This window comes from Bidens hawaiensis, unplaced genomic scaffold (genome assembly GCF_021521415.1).
Source record: "Bidens hawaiensis isolate Kalapana, Puna unplaced genomic scaffold, B.hawaiensis_p1.1 tig00006397_1, whole genome shotgun sequence".
Lineage (NCBI taxonomy): Eukaryota > Viridiplantae > Streptophyta > Magnoliopsida > Asterales > Asteraceae > Bidens > Bidens hawaiensis.
Window position 1 is genome coordinate 1,055,992 of NW_027491434.1, and position 26,825 is coordinate 1,082,816.

Here is a 26,825-nt window from a genome sequence, read left to right on the forward strand (position 1 = left end):
GAAACCTCTTGTTTTTCATAATAATAAAAGAAGAAAAAGAGCATAATTGAAAACCCAAAGTATATTTCTTCTGTAACTATTTTAACCGGAAACGACAAAAAAAGAAAAGGGTACGACGGCGACTTCTTCCGGCCGTTTCGATAGGTACCAGCAGTGGAACTCTAATCTCAATGCTGTTATATTCACACATCATCAGACGCTGGCCATTCCATTACACCCCTATTTCTTCAGATGCGCGTTCTGTTTGTAATTTTGATGATGGGGGAGCGATGGTGTATTTGGAAACCCTAACTGACGATACTCTAGACAAGAGAAATATTATTATTATTATTATTATTATTATTATTATATATATAATAAAGAAGTCACATTACAACAGGCTATAACAGGTTATTTCACAATTATGTTAAAAAATATCAAGTTGAAGGAGGACTTTAATATACAAAAAGAAGTTGAGGGACTTTTATGAGAATAAACAAAAAGCAGATTGGTTTTTTTCCAAGGAGATATAACCAACTATGACCGATTTGTCAACATTGGTCCCTCAAGTTCACCGGCTTGTGACTTGGAGTCTGAAATTACTTCCAACAGTTTATGTATTTGTATAGTGATTTGCAACCTTTAAAAATAAGACCCAATATTGAGCAAACGTGTGATTCAATACACATTGTAATTCATACTTGAAGAAATATATCTATAGATTAGAAATTAGGGTTGATATACTATTTGCTAATTCCCAGCAATTATTATTCACATGCGAAAAGAATGAAAGTGTGAATATTTCTGAAATACAAATTAGTATATCACTATCTTGTGTGACTATTTTTATCTTTTGAAAAAGAAGATAATGAAATATGTTATCCTATCTAACTTTTTACGTGCCACGTGAATAATTAAATAATATAAAAATAATACATTTTGTGTTTGAATAATAATAATAATAATAATAAAGGCTGGGCTGGGCTGGGCTGGTCAACTCTAGACAAGATAGATAGGGGTTTGGGTTTCAGAAACAATTGATTACAGGCATCTGATTGCTAGGGTTGTTGGTTTTATGTTCTTGGCTTTGACGAGGTAACTAACTTACTTCATTTTATCTTCTCCTTACTTATTATTATTTGAATCTACAATGAATGTTTTCGTCTCCGGTTAGGGTAGGGTAGGGTTGGCGTAAAAGGTCCAACACTATACGAGTACTAGACATCAACACGGCACGATAACTAATTAATCAACTCAGTTTTTTCAAACACGAAAACGAACCTGTTTAGAAACAACAACAACAACAAGTTACACCTGTTTGGTAGGGCTTATATTTTGTTTTTTAAATTATATATAAGATCTGAACAGGTCTTAAACATTTGTTAATAGGTCCGTGTAAGAAATTGGTAGCCCTAGTGTTAGGGCTTGTCTAATTTTCACATTCCATAAATTGTTTAGCGACCTGTTTTAAGGACACAGATGAATGTCACGTATGTCGTGAGACACAAGTTGTTAAAACTTCATATATTTATACATATAATTATTAACATATTTGAAACAAAAATCCATAAAAGTTTAAAGTTAAATCATAACATTCACTAAGTAGGGCATATATATTATGTTTAAAAATAAATAAAATTTAAGCAGGCCATTAAACAAGTATTTAACCTGTTTAGACACAGGTCTTAAACCTGTTAAGTCCAAACCCAAACTTGTTCAACTCCATGTCATTTTTGTGTTCTAATCAAGTCTGTTAATAGGTTTGTGTCAGAAATTGTACACTCATTCTAAACTTGCATTTCCTGTCGTGTTAATAGGTCTGTGTCAAAATTGACAGCCCTAGTGTTATACTTGCCGAGTTTTGACATTTCTTAAATTGTTTAGACTGTGAAGAGGATGTCTAAGAAGACAGGGGGAAAGGGAGTGTTTTTAAATGATATAGATGTCTTGACTAAAGCTTTGAATGAAGATAAAACGCACCCAAGAATCGTGAATTCTACTGCTAGTAGTCGATCAAAAGCAGTCATAAAACCACAATTTCCTGATACAAAGTCAAAATCCAAAGTCAACAGTAACGAAGATCGGTTTCTAAAGGATAAAAAGTCAATTTGGAGTTGGAACACTTTAAAATCTTTTACACATGTTCGAAACAAAAGATTCAACTGTTGTTTTTCCCTTCAAGTTCATTCAATCGAAGGATTACCTCCAAGTTTTGATAATCTTACACTCTGTGTCAAGTGGAAAAGACGGGACGGTGAGCTGACCACTCGACCGGTGCCGGTTCTGCAAGGTGTGGCTGAATTTGAGGAGCTTTTGACCAACACTTGCTTGGTTTATGGTAGTAGAAGTGGGCCCCATCACTCGGCTAAGTATGAGGCCAAACACTTTTTGTTGTATGCATCTCTGTCTGGTGACCCTGAGGTTGACTTGGGAAAACACAGGGTTGACCTCACTAGATTACTCCCTCTTACGTTGGAGGAGCTAGAGGATGAAAAAAGCTCAGGAAAATGGACTACTACTTATAGGTTGTCGGGAAAGGCAAAAGGTGCAACTATGAATGTCAGTTTTGGATATTCAGTAGTTGGCAATGGTGCCGAGATGGCCAGATCTTCGGTCAGTTCGTCCGGTCAAAGTCAACTAAAACGAGGTGAAAGTCTTCCTGTTAATTCTCATTCTGTGGATGATGTAAAGGACCTTCATGAGGTTTTGCCAGTGTCGAAGTCAGAACTTTCTGAATCGGTTAGTATGTTGTATAAGAAACTCGATGAAGAAAAGTCAATTATTTCCGTTGACTATGTAACTAAACGAGATGTTCAAACTACACCTCCCGAAGCCTCAAATCAGGATTATGATAATGTTATCAGTGAGTTTTCTGTCATGGAGAAGGGAATTGAAGTTCCCACAAAAGAAAATGAAGCACAAGATAAAGAAAGTGTTTTAAAAGGTTTTGATGGTTCGGATTTTGAATCTTTTGTGGTCAAAGAATCTGAAAGTCAAACAGAAGAATCTGTTGTAACTGAAAGCAATACCAAAGAACAAGAATTTGACGACAAAGAGTTACTCTTGCAAGAGTTGGAGTTCGCCTTGAATAATGTGATCAACTTGAAAGAAGAATCCGATTCTCAAGAAGAAAGTGAAAGTTCAAAAGAAACCGAAAGGTTTGAGGTTAAAACCGGTTATAAAGAGAAAGGAAAATCAATCAAATTAGATTATGCTACCGAGGTTGTCGCTGATGATTTTTTAAACATGCTTGGGATGGAACACAGTCCCTTTAGTTTGACTTCTGAAAGCGAGTCAAGCTCGCCACGTGAACGATTACTAAGACAATTCGAGAAGGATTCCATGGCTAACGGTTCTTCATTATTTAACTTCAATCTTGACGATGATGATGCTGATATGTTAGCTCACACGCTTGAAGAACCACCACGTAACATATCAAAAGCATCAATCTTGGAAGAAATGGAGGCAAAATCTCTGATGAGTGATTGGGGTCTAAATGAGAACGTGTTTCAGGGTTCGCCATCAAGTGGGTCGGGTGGCCCGGTTGGCCCATCGCCTGAAGGACCGTTTGACCTTCCTCCACTTGGCGAAGGGTTAGGCCCGTTTGTTCAGACCAGTAATGGAGGGTTCTTACGGTCCATGAACCCTGAGATTTTTAACAATGCTAAAAGTGGCGGGAACTTGATTATGCAGGTGTCTAGTCCAGTTGTTGTACCTGCAGAAATGGGTTCGGGAATAATGGATGTGTTACAGTGTTTGGCTTTGGTTGGTATTGAAAAGCTTTCAATGCAAGCAAATAAACTCATGCCTTTGGAAGATATATCTGGAAAAACTATTCAGCAAATAGCTTGGGAATCCACACCGTCTTTGGAGGCCCCATACAGGTATTCCACAAATTTCTTAAATTTCATATAAAACTATGTTTTTTTTTTATTCTTAATTTACAAAAAAAAAATATTAAAATTTGAAGAAAAAATGTATTTTAGGTAAAGCCAACAAAAAAAATGTATTTAGCCGTCTAGCGAATGCTATTCATTAAATTTTTGTTGTGCAGGCAAGATTCGATACAGCAGGAACCGATTCTTGGAGTGGATTACTCGAATGAACGAAAAACAGGTCGCGGGTCAAAAAAATATGATTTGGGTGAGGTGGACCAAGAGTATGTATCATTGGAGGATCTTGCTCCATTGGCAATGAACAAGATTGAAGCTTTATCAATCGAGGGGTTAAGAATACAGTCTGGCATGTCTGACAAGGAAGCACCTTCAAATATAAGCCTGCAATCCATTGGTGAAATCTCGGCGCTCGAGGGTAAAAGAGTAAATTTTGATGGGTCTTTGGGTTTAGAAGGAACCGGAGGACTGCAGTTGTTGAATGTTAAGAGCAGCAGTGATGGTGGTGGTGGTGGTAAGGATGATGATGTTGATGGAATAATGGGCTTATCTGTTACTCTTGATGAATGGATGAGATTGGATTCTGGTGAAATCGACGATGGAGATGAAATCAGTGAAAGAACTTCGAAAATTCTTGCTGCTCATCACGCGAGTGATTTAATGCGTGCAAGAATCGGTAAAAAGGGGTCAAGAAAAGGTGGGCTTTTAGGGAATAACTTCACTGTGGCGTTAATGGTTCAGCTGTGTGACCCGTTAAGAAACTTCGAGCCCGTTGGTACTCCAATGCTTGCTCTTGTGCAAGTCGAACGGGTTTTCGTCCCACCAAAACCAAAAGTTTACAGCTCGGTTTATTCATCATGGAATGAACCCGAAGAAAAAGAAGAGGCGCATGAAGAAAAACCGGACGAAAAGAAAGAAACTGTCATTGAAGAAAAAGAAGTTGAAGAAAGTGTTTTGGTCCCTCAGTTCAAGATCACAGAGGTTCATGTTGCAGGTGTGAAAACCGAACCTGAACCAGGGTCAAACAAGAAGGGGTTTTGGGGTTCGAACAGTAAACAACAGCAGGCGGGGTCACGGTGGTTGGTTGCAAACGGAATGGGAAAGAAGAATGTAAAACATCCACTTATGAAGTCAAAAGCTGGTGGTGATAAGACTTCTGGTAGTTTGTGGAGTATTTCATCAAAGGGTAATAAGGGGAAAGCGGATCCACCTGTAAGGAACCCGAATGTTATTATTCCGAACGAAACGGTTAAGTTATTAAGCGGGGCGGGTTTCATATAAAGTGATGATGAAGAATGAAGATTGAAGATGGAATACCATGAATGAACCTTTTGAGTTAAAGTGCAGATATTAATATGATGTTCAAAAGGATTTTAAGGCAATTGTTAATGTGTGTGATGTAATAGTTTCTTTTTTGTTTTTTGTTTTTTTAATTTTTCTCCAAGCAACTAATTTATATATTTTAAAGATATTCTTATGTTTGTGAAGTATATTTAATGATCATTTATTAATAGTTATTATTTAATAAAATATGTATGAAACAATTTATTTAACATACATTATGCAAGTCAAAGTAAAGCAGCATACATTATATAGTATACACAAACGGTAAATGTAAGCTCGATGAACATGAAACGAACACCGAAACTTAACCAGTAACAAAGCCAAGGATGAGTTGCCCGCCGATTAAGAACACATTTCTCACCAGCCACGATTATGATCCCCGAACCCTCTTATTCCACACGGGAATCCATGATTCATCATCATCATATGCTCATTTCCAGATGAATGAGAATCTGAACAACAATGTGAGCTCAAGAAGCGACAGTTAGCTTTTGATTGCTGAGTTTCTTTGGTTGGAAGAAATCGCCCGCCAGACCCTCTAACTCGGTTCAAAGCATGCTTATGTCGAGATTCATGAAGGTAAGGCTGCAAATTCACACATACTATATTTTACACAAAAAGAAAAAAAAAGTTAAAAAAAAAATGGGCTCTGGACGCTATCAATAGCTCTGCTATGAGTGGCATTGGCGGATCTTAGTGTGGGCCATCGCGGGCCGCGGGCCAATCAGCCTTTTCGTTCAGTAAGTGTAATTTTTACGAAAAACATCTATATGTATTGAGTCCGGCCCACCCATATTATGTCTCTAGAGACATAATATGAGTAAGTATTGTGTGAGATTATACTGGGTACGTTTGTTTAAATTCTAGTACCTACCTTTCGGTTTTTCACCAGCTTGTTTTGAGCTTCAAGCTTAGCACGGATTTGTCGTCTTCTGAGAATACCATGATACTGTTTTGCATTCACGTAAATAGGACCGTTTTCTGATAGATCAAGCGGTAGGGGAACTCTCGCAGGAGCTATTTGTACCAAATGAGGTTGTATCTGATTAATAACAATTTCATCATATAAGCGGGATTGACACGTGGCAGTATCTGATTAAGCGCAGCAAAGCATAGAGGAACTTACCAAAGGGAGTGATCCATATGCAGCATAAAGGCCATTTAAGTAATGATCAGCAACCGTCGGGCTGTTCTTTTCGACTTGATGATTACCGATGCCAATACTTGGATTTCCCATGAATAAGATCGGCTTCGTTTGAACCGCCTCTTCGAGCTTGTAGCTTTCATCTTCAAAATATCATTAATACATTATTATATTCACATTTCAATTTAAACTTTTTATTTAATCACATATTCACAAGTTGTCTAATATCACCAAGTCTTGTAAATGCTAATGTTAATAAAACTTTAAAAACAGCTAATTTATATGACTAGTTCAAAAAGTCAAATCTTGATGAAAAGTCAACTACCTGAGATGCACTGATTTTGTGAGTCAACTGCCTGTGAAGCAATATCATTATAATCGTTGTAAATTTGTCGAGTCAACTCGGTTGCATCCTCGGAGACATAAGGTACATGAACCATCTTCAAGCTAAAATTTTGAGAAAAATAATATCTTTATTATTCCTAAATTATTACTATAGAAATCAATCAATATTATTATTATAAAGCAATGAAACATAAACATGCACCAAAAGTTCAAAACCAAACATTTCAACAACAAATGTATTCATGGAATCTTTATCTAGAGTCAAGTTTGGTCCAATGAATCTACCCATGAACATGACCCCAATACATATCAAGATTCAGCTCAAATCAAGTTAGATCAATCACCCCAAAAGAAAATAATAATTAAAACAAATAAAGTAAAAGAACAGAACAGAACAGAACAGAACAGAACCGAACCTTTGTTGTGTCGAAGAATAAGGAAGTAAGCAAGAAACATAAGGATTGGTGTTGGGTTAAATTGGGTATGTCTCCCCCTTGAAACTCACTCTCAATCATATTATTATTTTCACCAAAACACATTTTGGCTACTTTTTAATAATAATAATAATAACAATAAGAGTCTTTTGTGGTTCGTTTAAATCTACCGCTTTAGTCCAATGGTTTAAAATCTACGATTTTTGTCTCAGTGGTTTCATTTCACTTGCAATCAAATCTGCCACGCTAACCTTGTTTAGTCTGGTCGTTAAACCCATCAGCGTGTCCCTTACGTGAGGGCAGTTTTGTCATTTTTCTCCCAAATGAAAGATTTGAGCTATGCCTTGCAAGGTTGTCAGTTCGGATCCTAAGCCCACTCGGGTTTCATTCCACCGTGTGTATTACGCCAGAGAGTTGCGGCACAATAACTGTCAATTTGCAGCTGCCGGTATGGTTTCCCGGGTAACACTCAAACCAAACTCTTAAGTCAGCAAAAACAACATTGTCTGGCTAAAATAGAACCACATGGCTCTCCAAACTAACGAGTGCGAACAAAAATCGCGGATTAAAAAAGTAAAGAACACCTACACTTCACCCTCTTCATTTTGTAATTTGCTTCTATTCTCCTTTTTGTGGGTGGTCCCACCATAACTCTTTTGTGTAATAATAATGACAAGCAGTCGTGTAGAATACAACAACATCATTGTTTACAAATCTTTTTTTTTATTATTTTTTTAAAAAATGCATGCTTAACTATAGTTAAATTCTTGAGTTATAACTTATAAGTAATAAATTTTAGTTTACGCTTTGAAAAAACGGGTTTTGAGGTTTAGGTTTGGAATACACGCATAAACCGAACCGTCTAACATATTGGTAAATTGGTAAATAAAAGTATTTCAAATTTATATATTTACATAAAATAAAAATAAAACTTTCATTTATATTTATATGAATCTAACAGTTACGATAGTATGCCGATTTGGTTTAGTTTATAGGAGCATAATAATTAATAGTTTGACCCATAATTTCTTGTCAAAGTTAGTCTAACCAGACCGTGAGTGGTAAAATGTTTTTGTTTTTTAATTAAGAAAAAAAATGTGAGGAAATATAATTTTTAATGTGTTATCTACTACAACTTTATAGTTAACCATGGTGGTTCATGTTTCAACATCCTTGAAAGTTACCTTTTACTTTTTAAAAAAGAAAGAATTCATTTGTGTGGTTGGATAAAGCAAAATAAACTCCAAAAACCCAATGTTTTTCTTTTCTTTCTTTTTTTTTTTCAACAATGTACATAGCTAGTTTATAAATACCAAAGTCCGAAGATTAATATAATTTTTTTTTATTTTCTTTTAATACAATTTTCTCATTTAAAATCTCTAACCTTGTAAGGTTTCTTTACAAAGTAGTAGGTTTAAAAAGAAAAAAGTGGTTTATAAAATCTCAGATGGCTGATCCAGTCACAACAAATACACACGTCATCGCTTACATGGAACGCTACTAGGATCCAACCATCTCATATGGCTGGTCCAGTCACAACATCATCGCTTACATGGAACGCCACTAGAAGAGATAAACGTGATCCAGCCATTTGAGATGGCTAGACACCTAAAATTCATTTGATTCCCTGTCAGACACCTAAATATCACTTTTTTCTTTTTAAACCTACTGCTTTGATAAGAAACATCAACCTTGTAATGACAAGAATTTTAAGTTACCACCTCACTTTTTATGGTGCGCCTTGACTTACAATGGTGTGTATTTTTGAAGGAACATATTTATGTAATTATAAGTGTGTGTTTGACATCATGTAATGTTTCCATTTTTGGAGGAACATGAATATAATTTGTTTTCCAAAAAAGGAGAATTAAGAAACGTATTTCCTACTCATATTCGATTCATTGCTCTCTTCTCTTTATAACTTAATTAATAATTTATATGCCAACACATTTTTTTTGCTATGGTTATATATTATTTTATTTAAAGGCAGATTATTTATCTCATCACTACTAAAGAAAAAGTAATAAAAATGATTATAATGCACAAATTTATTAATGTTGAAGTATTGAGTAATTAAACTTTTTATTAAAGTTTGCATTTTGAAAAAACCGTGAGTAATTTAAACATAAATAGAAAATCCTTAAATAGTATTCATTATTCGGTCCATTATTATAATGCTCCAAGCTAGGATAGTGGCCCGTGTTACACACAAGTGGAAAAAATTTCAAATGCCATATATATATGTAGCCATCATAAGAATTATTTACATTGTTTTCTGCAAAATCACAAAATATAGGAAAAATATGTATAAATGGTGTGAATGAGAAATTGTATAAATATACAAATAATTGAATTGCTAAAGTAATAGTCATACTAAAAAAGGTAGCAAAAATTAGTTATAAATAATTAATTGTAGTCAAAATCGATTTTTAAATCATTTGAAAGGAAATATTGGTTATAATTCTAGAAAACATTAATTAGTGAGGTTATAATTTTATAAATATTAATTAATGAATTATATGGTAGTTCTAAAGATGGAAACCTTGTAAGCTTATGTGGACATCCTATTTGAAGTTCATGTGAATATCTTGTTTTGCTTAATAGTATAGTAAGAAGATTAGCATTAGGATTAAAATTAATTGATTAATTATATAGAAATTATAAGCATGGAAAGTGGATGACATAGAACATTAGGTGGACACCATAGAAGAAAGACAAGTAAACAAATTGTTTTGCTTTAATATATTAGTTAGATTTTCTAAATAATTTTTTATTATAAGAAAACTAAAATACAAAGAAGGCATAGTGAAAGCCGTAAATTGTGTTTATCCTTTGATCTTTCTTTTCTTGTTTTAAAGTGGCTTTGTGTAACTAAGTTTTCATTCTTATCTTTTTCAAGGATTTAGGCATCTAATACCACCCTAATTAAGGGAAAAAATTATCAAAATAAGTGTTTATAAAAACAAAGTTCTTATTTTTAGGTATCATTTGTAAAAAATTTCAGAAATAGGTATTATAAATCAGTCGTGACGAGTAGTTTGTAGAACCAATTAAAAGTTGACATGTGTCATTAAACTAACCGTAACGAGCACGTTCACTAATCAATTACACGTCACGACTAAATAAGTTTCATGCCTCGTATTCAACGCCACGGGTTATTTATAAATCCTTTAGTCGCGACGACTAGTTTACCTGGTTTACATTCCCTAAACGAGTAGTTCATTAGTAGTTAACTCGTCGCGACTAGTTTAACCTTATAATCTACTCGTCGTGACTAGTTTAACCTTATAATCTACTCGTCGCGACTAAATAACTTATGAATTACTCGTGGGCATTGATTACGAGGCATGAAACTTATTTAGTCGTGGCGATTACTTGATCAGTGAACGTGCTCGTTACGGTTAATTTAAGGACACATGGCAAGCTTGAATTGGTTTCTACAAACTACTTGTCACGACTAGTTTATAATACCTATTTTTTGAATTTTTTGCAAATGATACCTAAAACTAGAATTTTGTTTTCATAAATGCCTATTTTGGGAATTTTCCCTCCTAATAATGTACATCTTGCATCATCTGTTTTGTCATGTTATACGAGTCTTATGATATTATACGAATCATATGATAGTGTAAAAAAATAATACATTTGTATTACTTAGAGCATGTTTGGGATTGAGTTTGAAAAATGTTTATTAGTTTATTAGTTTTTTCAAAAAGCTATTTTGAAAAATCAGGATTTGAGACTTTTGAAAAATTGCTTTTTAACCATTTTAAAAAGTTAAAATAGGAAAGATTTTTGTGATTGGCAAACACATTTTAACTTATTGATTTTTTGAAAACACCAACAAGCCAATAAGTATTTTACAAACTCAATCCTGAACACGCTCTTAGTTAATTTAATGGTCACATATGTTTGTTAGTCAAAAAAATTACACAAATTGTATGATATGACCCTCATATGATCACATGGGGCACATATAAAAGAGTGTGTGAGTATACATACAATTGAAATCTATACACTAAAATCCGATCCGACTAATTAAGATGAGTCTTTATTAATCCCGACTAATCTACAGGCCCGATCAGCGACTATTGATTTCTACAACACTGTTATTAGCCTACAAATTAAAAACCTAGTCAAAGCAATTGGCATTAACACCAAAAGCTGTTTTAACCATTAGATACCTAGAACCGGGTATTAGAAAAACCCGATTCCGACAATGGCGTTACTGATTAAGCTGGTTCAAGCCCATTTATGTTATTGTTGTTATTATTATTATCTAACTTCTAACAATACGTTAAGTTGGGCTAAAAGCCCCTTGTGTTTGTTTGGCGCCAAAAGACTGACCTATTTCCCGCCAGAAGGAGACCCCATTTACCCGCCAAAAGACGATCTCTTCTTCTTCTTCTTCTTCTCTGTGTCTGTCTCATAATCTATCTATCTGCTGTTCACCACACACACAGTCTCAGCATGAAGATGGCTAATACGCCCACCTCCGGCCGGAATACTCCTGCTGCAGGTATTCTATTCTTCTTCCATCTAGGGTTTTACACTGTCATATAAATTCATAGCCTTTATTATTAATTTCGAGTAATTCATATCCAATTTATATGTACCAATTTTAACTAGCCATTAATAATATTGCTCTTGTTTTGGGTTAATTTTACAGATCCATCATCACCTGATGATTTGATTTCATCCCCAATCGGAAACACATTTTCCTCCCCAAACAATGTCCCCAGCAGCACCCGAAAGCGCGGTCGCCGTGTCGACACGCCTCAGTCCCATTCCCGCTTCGCCTCGACACCCGGAGGCGCCAACACCAGCCCGCCTCCACCGCCTTCCTCGCCTCCGCCTTCTTCGTCTGAAGGCGGAGAACCCGACGGCCCATCAACATTCGTGCAAGACGTCAACGCCGCAATCGTGATGTTCTTAAGAAACTTTCGAGACCACCCGTCTCATGACGATAGGAAGTACATGAAAGCCATTAATCTTGTGATTGAGATGGACGGAGAGTCGTTGGATGTCGATGCGAATGATGTGTTTGAGTATGATAATGATTTGTATGCCAAGATGGTTAGGTACCTTTAGAGGTTTTAGCTATCTTTGATATTGTGCTTATGGAAGTCGTTGGTAAAATCGCACCTTTGTTCGATAAGCATGTTCAAGTTCGGATTTTTAATCTCAAGAACTCGACTTCGATGAGGAATCTTAACCCGTCCAGTGGGTGACTTTTAGTTTATTTGATAGTTGTAAAAAGGCATTCATTTTTAATATTATTTTGTGCATTGTTAGATATTGAGAAGATGGTTTCGTTGAAGGGGATGGTTATCAGATGCAGTTCGCTTATTCCGGAAATTAGGGAGGCGATATTTAGATGCCATGTGTGCGGGCATTTCTCGGATCCAATTGATGTGGACAGAGGTAATGTTAATGCTTTCTGTTTGAAATATAAGTTTAGTTGGGAAAAAACCGGTTAAACGACCCGACCCGAAAATTAAACCGTGTTGGAATCGATTTTGAACGTTTGAACTCAGTTTTGGCACTTTTTTAGACCATTTTAACCTCATGTAGTATAAATCGATATTGGTTGTTTTTGTTAGTCACAACACTCGAAAACGGAACTAACACTCTCCAAAATGCAAAACCGCACTCGTATACATATGTTTTGGGTGTAATGCTTTTAATAATTTTACTAATCATTAAATAAAACTTTACTTGAAATTAAAAGAGCAGTGTTTATCTCAGAAAAAATTGGTTAAATGACTGGCCCGAAAATCGAACCAATTTGGAACCGTAGGTTGGTGTCAGGTTTGGAGTTTTACTGTAGGAACCGATGCGTTGGAACCGTTTGAACTCAGTTTTGGCACTTTTTGGACCATTTTAACCTCATATTTTAGTACAAATAGGTATTGATTGTTTTTGTTAGTTACAACTTACAACACTCAAAAACGCAAATAAGATTTTCAAAAATGCAAAACCTCACTCATTTGCATATGTTTTGGGTGTAATGTTTTTAACAATTTTGTTAACCGTTTAATAAAACGTTACTTGAAATTAAAAGGGCAGTGTTTAACTTGAAACAGCGTATTAACCTTTTTGGATAGCAATACTAAGTTCTTTAAAAAAAATTCATAGATCTAGAGGTCTAGACAGTAGACATTACTGTTTATGACCCGTGTTATCTGAATTAAATTGTTGTTACCAGGGCGAATCAATGAACCGACAATGTGCTTGAAGGAAGAATGTAAAACAAAGAACTCAATGACATTAGTTCACAACAGATGCAGGTCTTGACATTACTATTTATGTTGCAATCATCTGTTACTTTTAAGCATATATGTTATTTATGCTAAGACTTTTATAATGCAGGTTTGTGGACAAACAAATTGTAAGAGTCCAAGAGACACCTGATGAAATCCCGGAAGGGGGGGCGCCTCATACCGTGAGCTTACTGATGCATGACAAATTGGTTGATGCAGCAAAACCTGGTGACAGGGTTGAGGTAAGATTTAGCATTAAGACCTGATATTTTAACTACCGTGACTGTTGGAGTTAATCGTTAAAGTTTATAAGGGCACTTTAGTCATTACTGATTTATTTATTTTGTTGAAAAGATTACTGGGATATATAGAGCTATGTCTGTGAGAGTTGGTCAAACTCAAAGGACTGTGAGATCTTTATTCAAGGTAAAATTTTCTTGTTTTTTGAATTTTAGCCTGATGTAATCGATATTATTTTTTTGATAACTTATTTGCTTAAACTTTTTTTTTCAGACTTACATCGATTGTCTTCATATAAAGAAGACGGACAAGTCAAGAATGAATGTAGAAGATCCAATGGAAACCGAACATAACTCTACTCAAGAAACACCTGTAGACTATGAAGAGCAGGCAACTATTTATTATGTTATTATTAGCAGCTGCTGATTTATGACTTGCATATTGCTCGTATGTTTATATCATTATATGCAATTGCAGGTGGAAAAACTGAAAAAACTATCAGAAGAACCTGATATTTACGGCATACTTACGAGGTCGTTGGCACCAAACATATGGGAGTTGGATGATGTGAAGAAAGGACTGCTTTGTCAGGTAATTAGTTTGAAAATATGTTAAGCGATATTAACAAAACATTGACTGACCGACTGACTGACGTGTAATGCAGCTGTTTGGTGGGAGTGCGTTGACACTGGAATCGGGGGCTAGCTTCCGGGGAGACATTAATATTCTTCTAGTTGGTGATCCCGGTACAAGTAAATCTCAGCTTCTTCAGTACATGCACAAATTAGCACCCCGTGGTATTTACACCAGCGGAAGAGGAAGCTCAGCTGTTGGATTGACCGCTTATGTCGCCAAAGATCCCGAAACTGGTGAAACCGTAAGTAATTGCTTGTATAAACAGTTATAAGGTTCAAGTACACAACTTTTATTATTATTATTATTATTATTATTATTATTATTATTACCTTTTTATAAAGCTTGGTGCTTTTAGACTTATCGTATACAGCTGATTGTAATGTCAGGTTTTGGAGAGTGGGGCCTTGTTTCTTAGTGACAGAGGCATCTGCTGTATCGATGAGTTTGATAAAATGTCCAAAAATGCAAGGAGTATGCTACATGAGGTATTTTTATATTCACTCGCTAGAAACAAGTTTGTTCTTTTATTGTATGTTAATTTTTTTTGTGTATAATGGTGTTTGTAGGTTATGGAACAACAAACTGTGTCAATAGCAAAAGCAGGGATTATTGCTACTTTAAATGCAAGAACTTCAGTTTTGGCGTGTGCAAATCCAAGTGGTTCTCGTTATAATCCTCGTTTGTCTGTGATTGACAACATACATCTTCCACCGACATTGCTCTCTAGGTTCGATTTGATATATTTGATTCTTGACAAAGCTGATGAGCAGACTGATAGGCGCCTTGCAAAACATATAGTTGCATTACATTTTGAAGATCCAGAGGTTTCTGTTTTTTATTTATTTATTTTTTTATGGTGAATTTAATGTCATTGAGTGCTGGAAGTTGGACTTTTGGTCGCAGAGTTCCGAGCAGACTGTCATCGATCTTCCGACTTTGATTGCTTATTTAAGTTACGCAAGAAAAAACATACACCCACGGTTGTCTAACGAAGCTGCTGACGAGTTGAAAAACGGCTATGTTACGATGAGACGAAGAGGAAATTTTCCAGGAAGTAGTAAAAAGGTTGTTAATTGTTATACTTCATTACAATTTTTTTGTAACTTTTTTTTTTCAAACGGGCCGAATCGAAAAAAGTCGTTAAATTTTGCTAAACTTTGAATCAACAGGTGATTACAGCTACTCCTAGACAACTTGAGAGCGTTATGCGCCTCAGCGAGGCTTTGGCCCGCATTCGCTTTTCAGAAGAGGTTGAAAAGAAAGATGTTGTTGAGGCTTTTAGGCTTCTAGAAGTTGCATTGCAGCAGTCTGCAACCGATCCTGCCACTGGTAAGCATTCAAACAAGATAAAACAAAATACATGTTAGTTGGTTAATTAGTTAGGTAACTGATAAAGATGTTTTCTTAACAGGAACCATTGACATGGATCTGATTACTACTGGTGTCTCTTCAAGCGAAAGAATGAAAAGAGACAATTTGGTTGCGTTGACTCGCAACATTATTATGGAAAGGCTGCAACAAGGAGGTCCATCTATTCGTATGGTTGAGGTGCGCCTTTTTTTATTTTTATTTTTATATTTCAGTTAGCTTATTTATTGTTATTAAGCATTAATATTTAATATGAAAACCATAATTACTCTACAGCTGCTTGAAGAGTTGAAGCAGCGTAGCGAGATTGCTGAGTTGCATCTTAACGATGTAAGTGTCGCTCTGTTTTTCTTGAGCAGGACTATTTTAAACATCTCCTAAGATTTTTTTTTTTTTTGGCAGTTGCGAAATGCACTTGGTACTCTTGCAGGTGAGTTGTTGGTGGATGTCCGCGGTGATAGTGTAACAAGAGTATGAGCAAAGGCTAATATCCGCTTCATACAAAAGTTCTAGAGATTGTATGCTTATTAACATCAAGACGGAGTATTGCGACATTTGTGTACTTTTGGGTTATATATATGTTGAACGCTTTGACATTATATGTGTGATGTTAGTTAGAAATGCTTGTGTATGAGATGAAAGGTGTTCGGATTTGCTGCATGGTTTAACCTCAGTATGCTTTAAAAGAGTTTTTTTAGAGGGGTAGTATTGTAACACCGTGATTTTTTTTAAATATATATACTATAAAATTAATATCTGAGTTAAAAACAATTTGTGAATTATATATAAAAAATACCAATGTGAAACGAATTATATATATATATGTAATGTTATAACGTAATTTTTTTAGCTTGTGTTTTATACTGGTTAGGTTATAACTAGGATGCGTGTCCGCGCTTCGTGGCGCGGGCATAGATGCGTTGATTATTGCCTTTGTTGTTGCAGTGTCTTGAGACTAAGCTTTCAGGCTTTCATTACAATGGTTAAAGGTGGATACCATTCGTGAAAGGATTTTTCGTTGTGCAACTCCTGAGTAAATGTGGATACCATTCGTGTTATCCCAATAATATCTTTTTAAAACTCCTTGTCGAAGACGAACTCATACTGCAAGCAGATTTAAGTTGGCACCGAACAGCTGCAACAGAACACAAAAAGCGAAATTCACAGTTCAACAAAACAGATAAAAACTTTTTCTCATATAATAATTGCCTAAACTATTAATAAAAGATATTGCATTGTTATGTATGCAAGCATGATATGAACACTAACTGCGGTAGCATCACAACAAATTTACACCTAATTGAAGGAATTAACACCCGTGTCAACAGCAATGCACGAAGCCAAGCTCCAGTTGCAGCAAAATGACAACGTTTAACCTAACTTAGTCAATAAATGCAAAGAACACAAATTGGGGCAGCATTGCTACAAATTGTAACCTTACTGACAATTTAAGGTACAAATTGCAGCAAGACGACAACAATTATAACGTAATAGACTCGACTAACCAACAAAGAGAAAACAGAAAAACAGGGAGAACCAAACACAGCACTCTGAATGGCATGCAGCCCAATGAGTTATTCGATGAAGTGGTTCTGTAATGGCAGCAACATACACCAGGTGAAGGACACGCAATGCAAACAATTAGCCGCTGTAATCACTTGCACGTCACGCTTCAAAATACGTCGGGGTAGAGCAGTAGCACTTTGTGAGTTACCTGTTGCTTTCAAATTAATATATATACAATCTATACAATTTTAGAACAATATAAAAATATAATTTAGAAAAAAAAAATACAAGGTTGTCTGTTGGATTAGTTCATGGTTGTCTGCTATGAACACTTAAGAAACAAAATGTTGCATAACAAAATCATGTGTGTTCTAATCAACAACAAAACATGTTAAACCAACATGTCAGTCAGTCTCATCATTGCAACTTTATCAAATCACGGAGATCTAGAGCAGAAAACAAAACATTTTGCTATTCGAATAACAATGCAACGAAAATAACGACACTTTATGGGCAAATAGTGCGGGTCAAGCAGATGATGCAGGCGAAAAGGGGATTGGCTTAGTTGGAGCAGGCAGACGACCAATACTGTCCACTTTGTCCATTTGCTTAGGTGGCGGTCTTGCGGCTTTTGGAAGCAGCCTCCCCTTCTTCTCAAACCACTTGGGCTTTAACAGAGCACGGAATCCGAGCTCATTGTAATATACTTTTCTCACGGACCCACCGGCGGCTTCAATCGCTTCTTTTGCACGAACCGTCACTCTTGACACCTGCCAAAATGAAAGTTATGAGTTGAGATAAAACAATAATAGAAAAAGGATTATTATTAATTTATTACCTCAAGATGAATTGGCCATTGTATGTGTTCAGCACCGCGGCCCATTAATCTAACTCCGTCTCTTATTTGTTTTCCGATTGCCCCGGTATCCTGTTTAAAGTACTTGATGTAAAAATAATAATAATAATAATAATACTGAATAGAAAAGGATTAAAATGATATATATTAATACCTTTAATGTTTTCATTGTGATTAACTCGGAAGAGTCGATTTTCCCTGCGTTGATCAACCTTGCAATCTTTCCCAAACCAACTGGCTGCAAAACAAATAAATACTGAAAATTAGTCCACCAGAAGCTGCATCTGGATTGGTATTATATATAATAGTTTCCTTTTGTATTTCTTCATCTTATATTAGTTTTCTTTATCCTTTTTTGAAAAAAAGTCATGCAAACAGCTAACCTGCTTAAAAATATAACCTTTATGTTATGAATGATGTTTAAATTATATCATTGACTATATATATGTATTAAAGTGATATCAAATAAATTATTTTGTTTCAAAGCATACATATAGTCACTGTTGCCATTCATATGAATAGGCCTGTAAACGATTCATCAACTGTTCAGCAGGAGATTCGTTTATTTATTAAAACGAACGAACATGAACACCATGTTCCGTTCGTTCATGAATGTTCGCTCATGTTGGTTTTACGTCCGTTAGGTTATGTTCGTTTATTTATGTCCGTCCATTTAACTATGTAATTTTGAAGATTTTATAAATAGACAAGTCAAGTAAATAAGAAGCCATATCTATTTCCCGCTTCCACGCGAAAAAGTAAAACACCCTGATTGGCCTTCTGTCAGCTTTTAAGCAACTAATAGGTATGGTGAACTTTGAAATAAGATGCAAGAATTACTACCACTACCGACAATCACCATAGCATATTTATGGTGAACTTTGATAGCGTATGAGACAATTTCACAATCGGGATATGAGACAAGGATTACCAATTCTCGTTCCAATCTTGTCTCAGTGCTCCGAACAAGTCATGTTGACATATGCTTAACAATTACTACCACTACCGACAATCACCGTCACTAATCGGAATATACGTATGCCAACTCAAAATTCGAAACTCAATCTCTAACCATTAAAATCATAAATCGAAGCCCCTAACGCACAATATTTACCAACTAGGCATCTTCGTTCACCATATTGTCGGATCTCCCCCTAGGTTTGCCTTGTCTTTTTTAAGTTTCTACATCATAATCCATGAAGAAACAAAAAGATAAATAGGAAAGAGCAACGACTGGAAATCCTCTTACCATTTCGGAGAATGTCACAATAAAATACAGCCAATATAAAGAGATCCATTGAGATCCCTAAATTTGTTTCATAACAAAAGAACGTTATGTGTCAAATGGAAGAAACGCACATGCTTCTTTATGTCATCAGCCATCGCTCTATTGCTTTAGTTAGAAAGTGTGATTGTGTATTTTTGACAAAAGAATAGTACACGAGCTTTAAAATGAAGAAATGATTCTAACTAGAGCATAAATACACACAAATATGCATGTATACCTATCGGATAGTACTATAGTAGTATAGCTTTTGCAAGAACGGACCATCGATCCAAGGACACCTAAGCTCCTGGTAACAAACCCTTTTATTTATTTAGTCAGATGAAAATGGTGGTTTGTGATTATTAAAATCTTAACTAAAATAGCGTGTATAACAAGAAAAAAAGGTAGATGATCAATCAAGGATTACTTAGTCTTTGAATCAACTTAGGCAAACACTAACAACACATGTGGTTTTATGGCGAGATAGTATTTTACACATGAAAAATGAAACTAGATTTGACTCCCACCTAATCATATATATGATCTTTTAGCAAATTAAAACGATAGCAACACAATAACCACCTAAAATATGAAATGAAGAATAAATAGTATAGTTATGCCAATATGTAAAATATAGTCAACACTCACTTCAAGGCGGCATATTCTCACAAAAAATAGACAAGCTATAATTCAATAGTCTTCTAACTACCTCAAATTGCGTAATGTACACAATTATGAGAGTAAATAAACTATATTTCAAATACACAATGAAACGAAAGTTTCATAACAAATTCAATGGTTTTCCAAACATTTGCATACAAATTAGGGGTGGCAAATGTGACCCATGGGTTGAATGGGTTGTAATAAAATGTATATAATGGGTCAAGCTAAAAAAAGAAAATGATTGAAACGGGTAAAAACGGGTTGACATTTCTTGAGTTTTTTTTACACCTATTAACATTGCATCAAGTTAAAGAAGAGCCCGGGCTTGAACAAACAACTGAGGACCGAAACAAGCCCTACAGTTAACACTATCTTCTTCTACCAATACAACTTCTTAAACATTTTTGTTTTAACTGTCATGTCATATGGATGAATGCAAACATTAACTTGTACTAAAAAAGCACCCAGCTTGATATCTTAAACAATCAATATCTAAGCTTTTTGGAATTTTCGAGCCCAAGCCTCAAATAAAGCTCATTCAGTTATCGAGTTGCTTAAAAATATAACCTTTATGCTATGAATGATGTTTAAACTATATGATTGACTATATATATATATATATATGTATTAAAGTGATATCAAGTAAATTACTTCATTTCAAACAAATCATAAACGAACCGAGTGAGTGACCTGAAATTCAAGGGTAAAGGGGTTGTTAAAGCCCCTTTTGGGCATCCTGCGCCTCAGGGGAGTCTGGCCGCCTTCAAACCCGAACTTATGAGTGCCTCTCGCTTTCTGGCCCTTGTGCCCACGACCCGCGGTCTTGCCTTTACCCGACCCGATTCCACGGCCCTTTCTCGTCTTCTGCTTTGTGGCGCCCTTGTTGTCCCTCAGATCGTTCAAACTCAATAGACTGAAAGCTCGAATACCCTGGTGGCTGTGTAATTGGGTGGGATGATGATGATAATGTGAAGTGGGCTTGAGGGATGATAATCTTAATCTTGTTGCTGCTGTTCTCAACATGTTTGTTTGTGAATGAAGCATCGATGGTGGCTGAGTGATTATTAGGGATTTACTCACTCCATCAGCCGAGTCACTCACTGAGTCCGGTAAACTGGGCTTACTTGGGTTTAAATCTTGGGCTTTCATTTTTTTTTTTTTTAATTAATCGAAGTTTTATATAATTTACTATAAAACGATTACAATAAAGTGGCAGGCTTTCATTGGCTCATTGAAGTTAGGTGACGGAGATTCATTGAGAGAAAGAATAGTTGAAAGTTGGATCGTAAAAATTGGGATTATTAAAGTTGGGATTATTATCGATCGATACGTAAAAATTTGGATTATTTTATTTCCAATTTGAATTTATATTAAAAACTTTGTCAATTTTGTAAAAAATATTTTTTTTCACCCTTACTATTAAAAATAACAAATTATATATCAAAATGTTATTTAAAGTATATTGTAACATTCGTTACTTTTTTAAACCCAAAAACTCGGCCTATTTTGAATTTTCGGTTTTGTTTATAAAAATATATATATACATTAATAATATTCTTGAGGATTCATGTTTATCGATCGTTCGTTTTTATATTCATTTGTTTAATTTACGAAATTCCATAATTTAAAGTTTCTAGTTAAATTGACCCTTCAACTATACGGGTATAATATATCCAAAATATTATAACCTTATTTCATATAAACAAATAGAAACTTAAGGGACCAAAGTGTAAAATCTGATTTTAATTATATTATAATAATAATATAAACATCCAGTAGCCCAACCCCCCCCCCCCCCTAACCTGAAATCCCGTTTTCCCGGTGACACAAATTCCGGCGACAACCGCAACTTCCCGGCGATGCTTAAACAGCCCATAAAACGCGTTATAATCAGGTTTAATGCTCGTTACAATCTTGGACCATAACGGAAACTTGATATTATACATAATAATCCGTAACAAACTCTCAATCATGAGCAAATAAACCGGTAACTGGCCGGAATTAATCAAAGTTGCAATAACGAACATTAAACGCGAAATATTCCAATTAAACCTATAAATAGGGCATAAACTCGTAACTAAACTTGTACCAATCATCAAAATAACATATAACAACCTCTGTAATCCCGTATTAATTCCGTCAAGATCGTATTCCGGCGAGCCCCCGTCCATCGTCATTCCTTAACGTTTCCAGGTAAATTTTATATGGTTTTGAATCATTTTGAACTAATTAACAAAACCCCTAACATGATTTAAGCAAACATAGAAAGGATTGTAGGAATCGAAATTTTAGGGTTAATTATAGAAGATGAAGAAAGTGTAATTTAAGTTATATGTTTTCAGTTGTATTTCTAAACATAGAAACCAAACTGGCCTAGTGGTAACGTGTCTGGACTTTCATGTGTTAGACTTGGGTTTGAACCCGGGTCAGTGCATTATTTTTGTTATTTATTTTTTTTTTGGCATTTTTTCTCTTTTTATATTAAACTAAATAAGTTCTTAAAAATCATAATAAATCAAATAAAATCCTTTTAAATTAAATAAATTAATAATAAACTAATTGTATCATTTTCACCTAAAAACCAATCTTTCAAAACCATCAAGTTTCGTTTAATCTCGTAAAACATTTATATATCTATTGATTGTTTGTTAAACTTTATAGTGCGTTAACACTTTCTTTTAAAACATATCGTTAACATCAAATTTCTGGAATTTAGATAATATTAAAATATTAATAAATCGTCAACCCGTTAATATTAATTCGTTTGTTAACTTTAAATTCGATAGCTTTATAATTAGTTAGTTTTAATCCGCTAGACCTATAATTTGTTAGTCCTAATTCGTTAACCTTAACCCATTAAAATTATAACATGCTAGCATTTTTGTTAACTATATAATTCATTTGATTTATAATCCGGTAACTATAATTTAATAACGTAGCTATAATTATTCAAGATAAAATCCCTATTTAAAATTCGTGCCTCGAATTTTTTGTAACCTTCATATGAACATTAAAATCATTATATTAAAACTAATATAAACCCGTTAAGCTTAAAAATAATATTGAAATAATTAATGCTTTACGTAACACCGTGAAAATACCCCATCTAATTTTGGGGTAAAAATGCAAATTTTAGAAGTTAAGGGACTAAAAATGCCAAATCTGGAAGTAGGAGGACATAAAATAAAAAGGGGGGGGGGGAGCCGCGCTACGTGACAGAGAATTTAGCATTTCAAGAAAAAGGGGGGCGCCGCGCTACGCGACTGCCAAACCCAACTAGTCCATCGCGCTACGCGATGACCAGGCTAAGTAACCCAGGACACGTGGGCAACCAAGTGTCAACACGTGGCAGCTTCTGGTTAATTGCGGCGCCGCGCTACGCGACGGCTTTAGGGAAAAGGCCGTCGCGCTACGCGATGGTCTGCAAAACTCAGCTACAAAAGGGCAGCAACGGGTTCAGCCCCATTCATCCCAATTTCACACTCATTTCACACACATAACCTAGGAAATCGTGTCAAGGTTGTTCTGGGGTTCCGAGGGTTGTTCTCACGAAGAAACGAGGTGTCGTTACGCTGTTTAACGAGCTGTTGATCTTGTAAACGAAGCACAAGCCGAAGTGCTGCTGATTTCTTAAGTTCTTAAGTTCCGCCTAGTCGATTAAGGTAGGATTAAGGTTAAGTTACTTTACTAGTTACTTTAAATACATAGATATAACTTAGTTAAGGGTATAGTCGTTAAACTGTTAATATTTTCCAAGTAATATTTTATTAAGCAAAGACATTGCTTCCACGTGAAGTAATGTTACCAAAACTATTATTTTGACGGGCACGTAGTAACTGGAAGGGGGGTATCATTAGTAGACTCTTCTTGTCTAAGGAAAGCAATTCGTATACATCCCAATCAACCGCGAGACCCGTTTGCTTACCTAGAGAAGTTTGCCAACGTAATATCCTTTATTAGGCCAAAGCGTGCTATACCAAACGTCATATGTAAATCCAAAGTATTTTCATAAAACGACTATAACTATACTAAGGTTAGGTCAAACCTAAGAGTCTGCTGAAACTAAATCAGACTTCAAGTCTGCTGATCAGACCTCGAGTCTGCTGAAACTAGGGGTGTTCAAAAGAATCCGAATCCGAATCTGTATCCGAATTATCCGACTATCCGTATCCGAACTATCCGAAATTTCGGATATCCGAATCCCGGATATCCGAAAATTCGGATTCGGATAGTATTTTTGGGATTTTTCGGATAGTTCGGATATATTTTATATACCATAATAAGCCTAATTTTGTAAAGAGTCAAGAAACATTTACACAGAGGTAGATCTACATCTTCATTCTCCAATTCTTCTTCATCTTTGCTCTCTCTTTCTACATTTCCAAACTCCCACCAGCCACCACAATACACCGATGCTAAGACACCACCACCGCAAGGCACCGTCTTCCGTACCACATCTAGGCTCCGACCCTCATCTAACGGCGTTGTGGTATCTCCACGGTCATCGTTCGTGCCGTCTCCATTACTATCGTCTGTCACCATAAGTTGTTTTTAATTCTCAAGATGTTTGTTTGAGAAGATTGGTTAGTTTGAAACAATGGGTTGTGTTTATCTTGAACAATTTGTGGTTAGTTTGTTGGATTGGAATACTATAGTTCTTGAGATGTAAATTAAAAACAGTTTTTTTTTTTCAGATTTTCGGATATCCGATTCACTATCCGATCGGATATCCGAAATTTCGGATTCGGATAGTGAAATCAACTATCCGAAAGGTCCGGATATCCGAAGTTCGGATATCCGAAACTTCGGATATTCGGTTTAGAACACCCCTAGCTGAAACTGAATTAGACTTCAAGTCTGCTGGCCAGACCTCGAGTCTGCTGAACTATAATAGACTTAAAGTCTGCTGAATAATACCAACTAGGTACTTATGCAAACCTATTATGATATATAGGTTAATAACATACTGAAGCCATGGAGGTTGATATTTCCAACTGATAATATAAGGTGAACACGTTAACCTTTTACTGTCTGAACTGATTTTACTCTTGTAATAAACTGGTTGTTTATTATAAAGAGTCTGATAAATGTTTGCATGAGATATAATCTCTAAAATCGTTACAATACAAAATAGATAATAAAAAGCAACTCAGACCGAATACACATGTGTCTGGATCCAAACATAACTGATAATTGGCATACAAAACCAAGTCAGTCATAACCAGTTCTCCATAAGGGTTACATAGCCTAGGGGAAAGTTGTCTCCGAACAGGGGCTATGAACTCGGGAACCTTTGAATTGTGTGTGTAGGGCAGTGGTATAAATCCCGGGAATGGACAGGCATTCCTGCTGAGATTGTGAACAGAAAACTATGTTTGTATTTAACGACTGTTATAAATGTTTTATCAAGTCAACGTTTAACCAGCATATAGCTGACGTGTTTTTCCCACCCTTGCAGGTAATTAGATGACAATAGATGGTATACAAGGATTGGAGTCATAGAAGATCGCTCGTGATGGCTCGTTTTTGAATATTATAAATCCTTGTATTATTAATATCACTGTTTTGTAAAACTGAAACTCAGGTGTTTAATTCCCGAGTAATTTTGATAATGTAAATTAATATTTTAATATTTAAAGACTTCCGCTAAAATGAACCGCTAATCTGATATATTTACAAAACATGTACCAACTGTTGGTCACACTCCTAGGTCCTGGATCGGGGTGTGATAGGTTGGTATCAGAGTCATCGGTTTTAGCGAATTAGGTATTAATATAATTTAGTACCTAAGCTTTAACCATTTATCTGATAAGTAGGGATTAGTTATGATTGGTAGTCTACCTATCCCTAAGTTTATATATATGCATATGTCGTATACAGATTATTATGGACAAAGACGCCGGGTTGCAATGAGGTCAAATCCTGCCCCCGATGCCGAACCATCTGATAGATCTAGCACAAATTTTGGTCCTAGATAGCCAACTGTATCAGTGAACCTGACTGAACCGGTGTACACAAACCCGGCTGATCTGAATAACTTTAATAACCTGATGAATCCAAATCCGATGAATCAGATGAACCAATACCCTGTCGATCAAATCAATCCCTACTTGGCTTACGGAAGCCAACCAGTATATGCTTCGGGAAGCCCCGAGATGCCAATTGAAATATCAAGTGACACTTCAGAAAGTGTTCCGCTGACTGGTACCCCGAACTACTATCCATATGATATGGAAGTGCAGAGTAGAGTTAAACATGAAACCAGTACTGAATCTTCTAGTTGGATGAATTGTCACTCCAAGCAAAGTCTGTGGCATTTTGGATCACCGCCACCAGGTGCCTAAATTTTAACAAGACCAACCCAAGGACCAATTCACTATTCTGATGTTCTTGGTTTCTCACCATACCAAGGTCCTATACCGACTGAGGCTGAACAAGCAAACGAGATACGGGAGGAGGCCTGACTCATCGAGGAATTCTATACAATGAATATTCCCGATGAGGAAATGCAGGTATATGTAGCAAATCCTCACTTGTATCCAAGGGAAACCACTTATCTTTTCCCTTCTGCATCTGCACCCGTAGGATATCCCAACCCTCCTAATTCAGTAATGGATAAACTAAGAAACGAGAGGGTTAAGAAGAAAAAGATAAGCAACAAGATCATCAAAAAGTGTGATAAAATGAAGAGCCTAGTTAAGAAATGGGCCAAGAATTAGGATTATAAAGATGTTGTTGTTTAAACATGTTGTATTTTTCTATCCTTCTGTATTGTTATGAATAAAAGCCTGTGTTTTGTGTTTTAAATCCATGTATTTATGTGATTCACAGAATGTATGAATAACAAGAAACCCGAGTAAGTCGAGGGAGTCAAGATAACAAAGCGA

At 35.5% G+C, this 26,825-nt stretch overlaps 3 protein-coding genes and 1 pseudogene across 4 annotated transcripts; 2 read left to right on the forward strand and 2 right to left on the reverse strand.

Moving 5' to 3' along the window:
• Nucleotides 1-1,875: 1,875 nt before the first annotated feature.
• LOC143632568 (protein PLASTID MOVEMENT IMPAIRED 1-RELATED 1-like) lies at nucleotides 1,876-5,173 on the forward strand. Its single transcript, XM_077101054.1, has 2 exons — nucleotides 1,876-3,863; nucleotides 4,034-5,173. The coding sequence occupies exons 1-2, from the start codon at nucleotides 1,876-1,878 to the stop codon at nucleotides 5,151-5,153; spliced, it is 3,108 nt and encodes a 1,035-aa protein (XP_076957169.1). The 3' UTR covers nucleotides 5,154-5,173.
• A 304-nt stretch (nucleotides 5,174-5,477) lies between these two features.
• Nucleotides 5,478-6,800, reverse strand: LOC143632556 (nuclear transcription factor Y subunit A-5-like). Its single transcript, XM_077101044.1, has 4 exons — nucleotides 6,686-6,800; nucleotides 6,343-6,503; nucleotides 6,091-6,258; nucleotides 5,478-5,801 (listed from the first exon to the last, which is right to left on the reverse strand). Exons 1-4 carry the CDS (start codon nucleotides 6,798-6,800, stop codon nucleotides 5,574-5,576), a joined length of 672 nt encoding a protein of 223 aa, XP_076957159.1. The 3' UTR covers nucleotides 5,478-5,573.
• A 4,558-nt stretch (nucleotides 6,801-11,358) lies between these two features.
• LOC143632533 (DNA replication licensing factor MCM4-like) lies at nucleotides 11,359-16,199 on the forward strand (annotated as a pseudogene). The gene is made up of 15 exons (XR_013153531.1): nucleotides 11,359-11,379; nucleotides 11,769-12,362; nucleotides 12,435-12,563; nucleotides 13,348-13,429; nucleotides 13,512-13,644; nucleotides 13,757-13,828; nucleotides 13,916-14,233; nucleotides 14,307-14,519; nucleotides 14,665-14,763; nucleotides 14,845-15,102; nucleotides 15,182-15,343; nucleotides 15,448-15,607; nucleotides 15,690-15,826; nucleotides 15,923-15,976; nucleotides 16,049-16,199. The product of XR_013153531.1 is annotated as a DNA replication licensing factor MCM4-like (transcript).
• Nucleotides 16,200-17,679: 1,480 nt separating this feature from the next.
• Nucleotides 17,680-24,480, reverse strand: LOC143632534 (uncharacterized). The gene is made up of 6 exons (XM_077101028.1): nucleotides 24,214-24,480; nucleotides 21,741-21,929; nucleotides 20,629-20,991; nucleotides 18,163-18,246; nucleotides 17,991-18,080; nucleotides 17,680-17,922 (listed from the first exon to the last, which is right to left on the reverse strand). Exons 1-6 carry the CDS (start codon nucleotides 24,478-24,480, stop codon nucleotides 17,680-17,682), a joined length of 1,236 nt encoding a protein of 411 aa, XP_076957143.1.
• Nucleotides 24,481-26,825: the final 2,345 nt, after the last annotated feature.

Bases quoted from the DNA above. Each gene is read 5' to 3' on its own strand.
- LOC143632534 (XM_077101028.1), bottom strand. From the start codon at position 24,480: ATGGTGACAGACGATAGTAATGGAGACGGCACGAACGATGACCGTGGA. The intron at 21,930-24,213 runs GTATATAAAATA...AATTCCGGCCAG, and splicing joins ACAAAATTAGGCTTATTATG to TTACCGGTTTATTTGCTCAT. The intron at 20,992-21,740 runs GTTAGGGGGGGG...ATAATCACTCAG, and splicing joins CCGGGAAAACGGGATTTCAG to CCACCATCGATGCTTCATTC.
- LOC143632568 (XM_077101054.1), top strand. From the start codon at position 1,876: ATGTCTAAGAAGACAGGGGGAAAGGGAGTGTTTTTAAATGATATAGAT. The intron at 3,864-4,033 runs GTATTCCACAAA...TTTGTTGTGCAG, and splicing joins TCTTTGGAGGCCCCATACAG to GCAAGATTCGATACAGCAGG.
- LOC143632556 (XM_077101044.1), bottom strand. From the start codon at position 6,800: ATGGTTCATGTACCTTATGTCTCCGAGGATGCAACCGAGTTGACTCGA. The intron at 6,504-6,685 runs GTAGTTGACTTT...GATATTTTGAAG, and splicing joins ACAAAATCAGTGCATCTCAG to ATGAAAGCTACAAGCTCGAA. The intron at 5,802-6,090 runs GTAGGTACTAGA...GTGAATTTGCAG, and splicing joins AGCTGGTGAAAAACCGAAAG to CCTTACCTTCATGAATCTCG.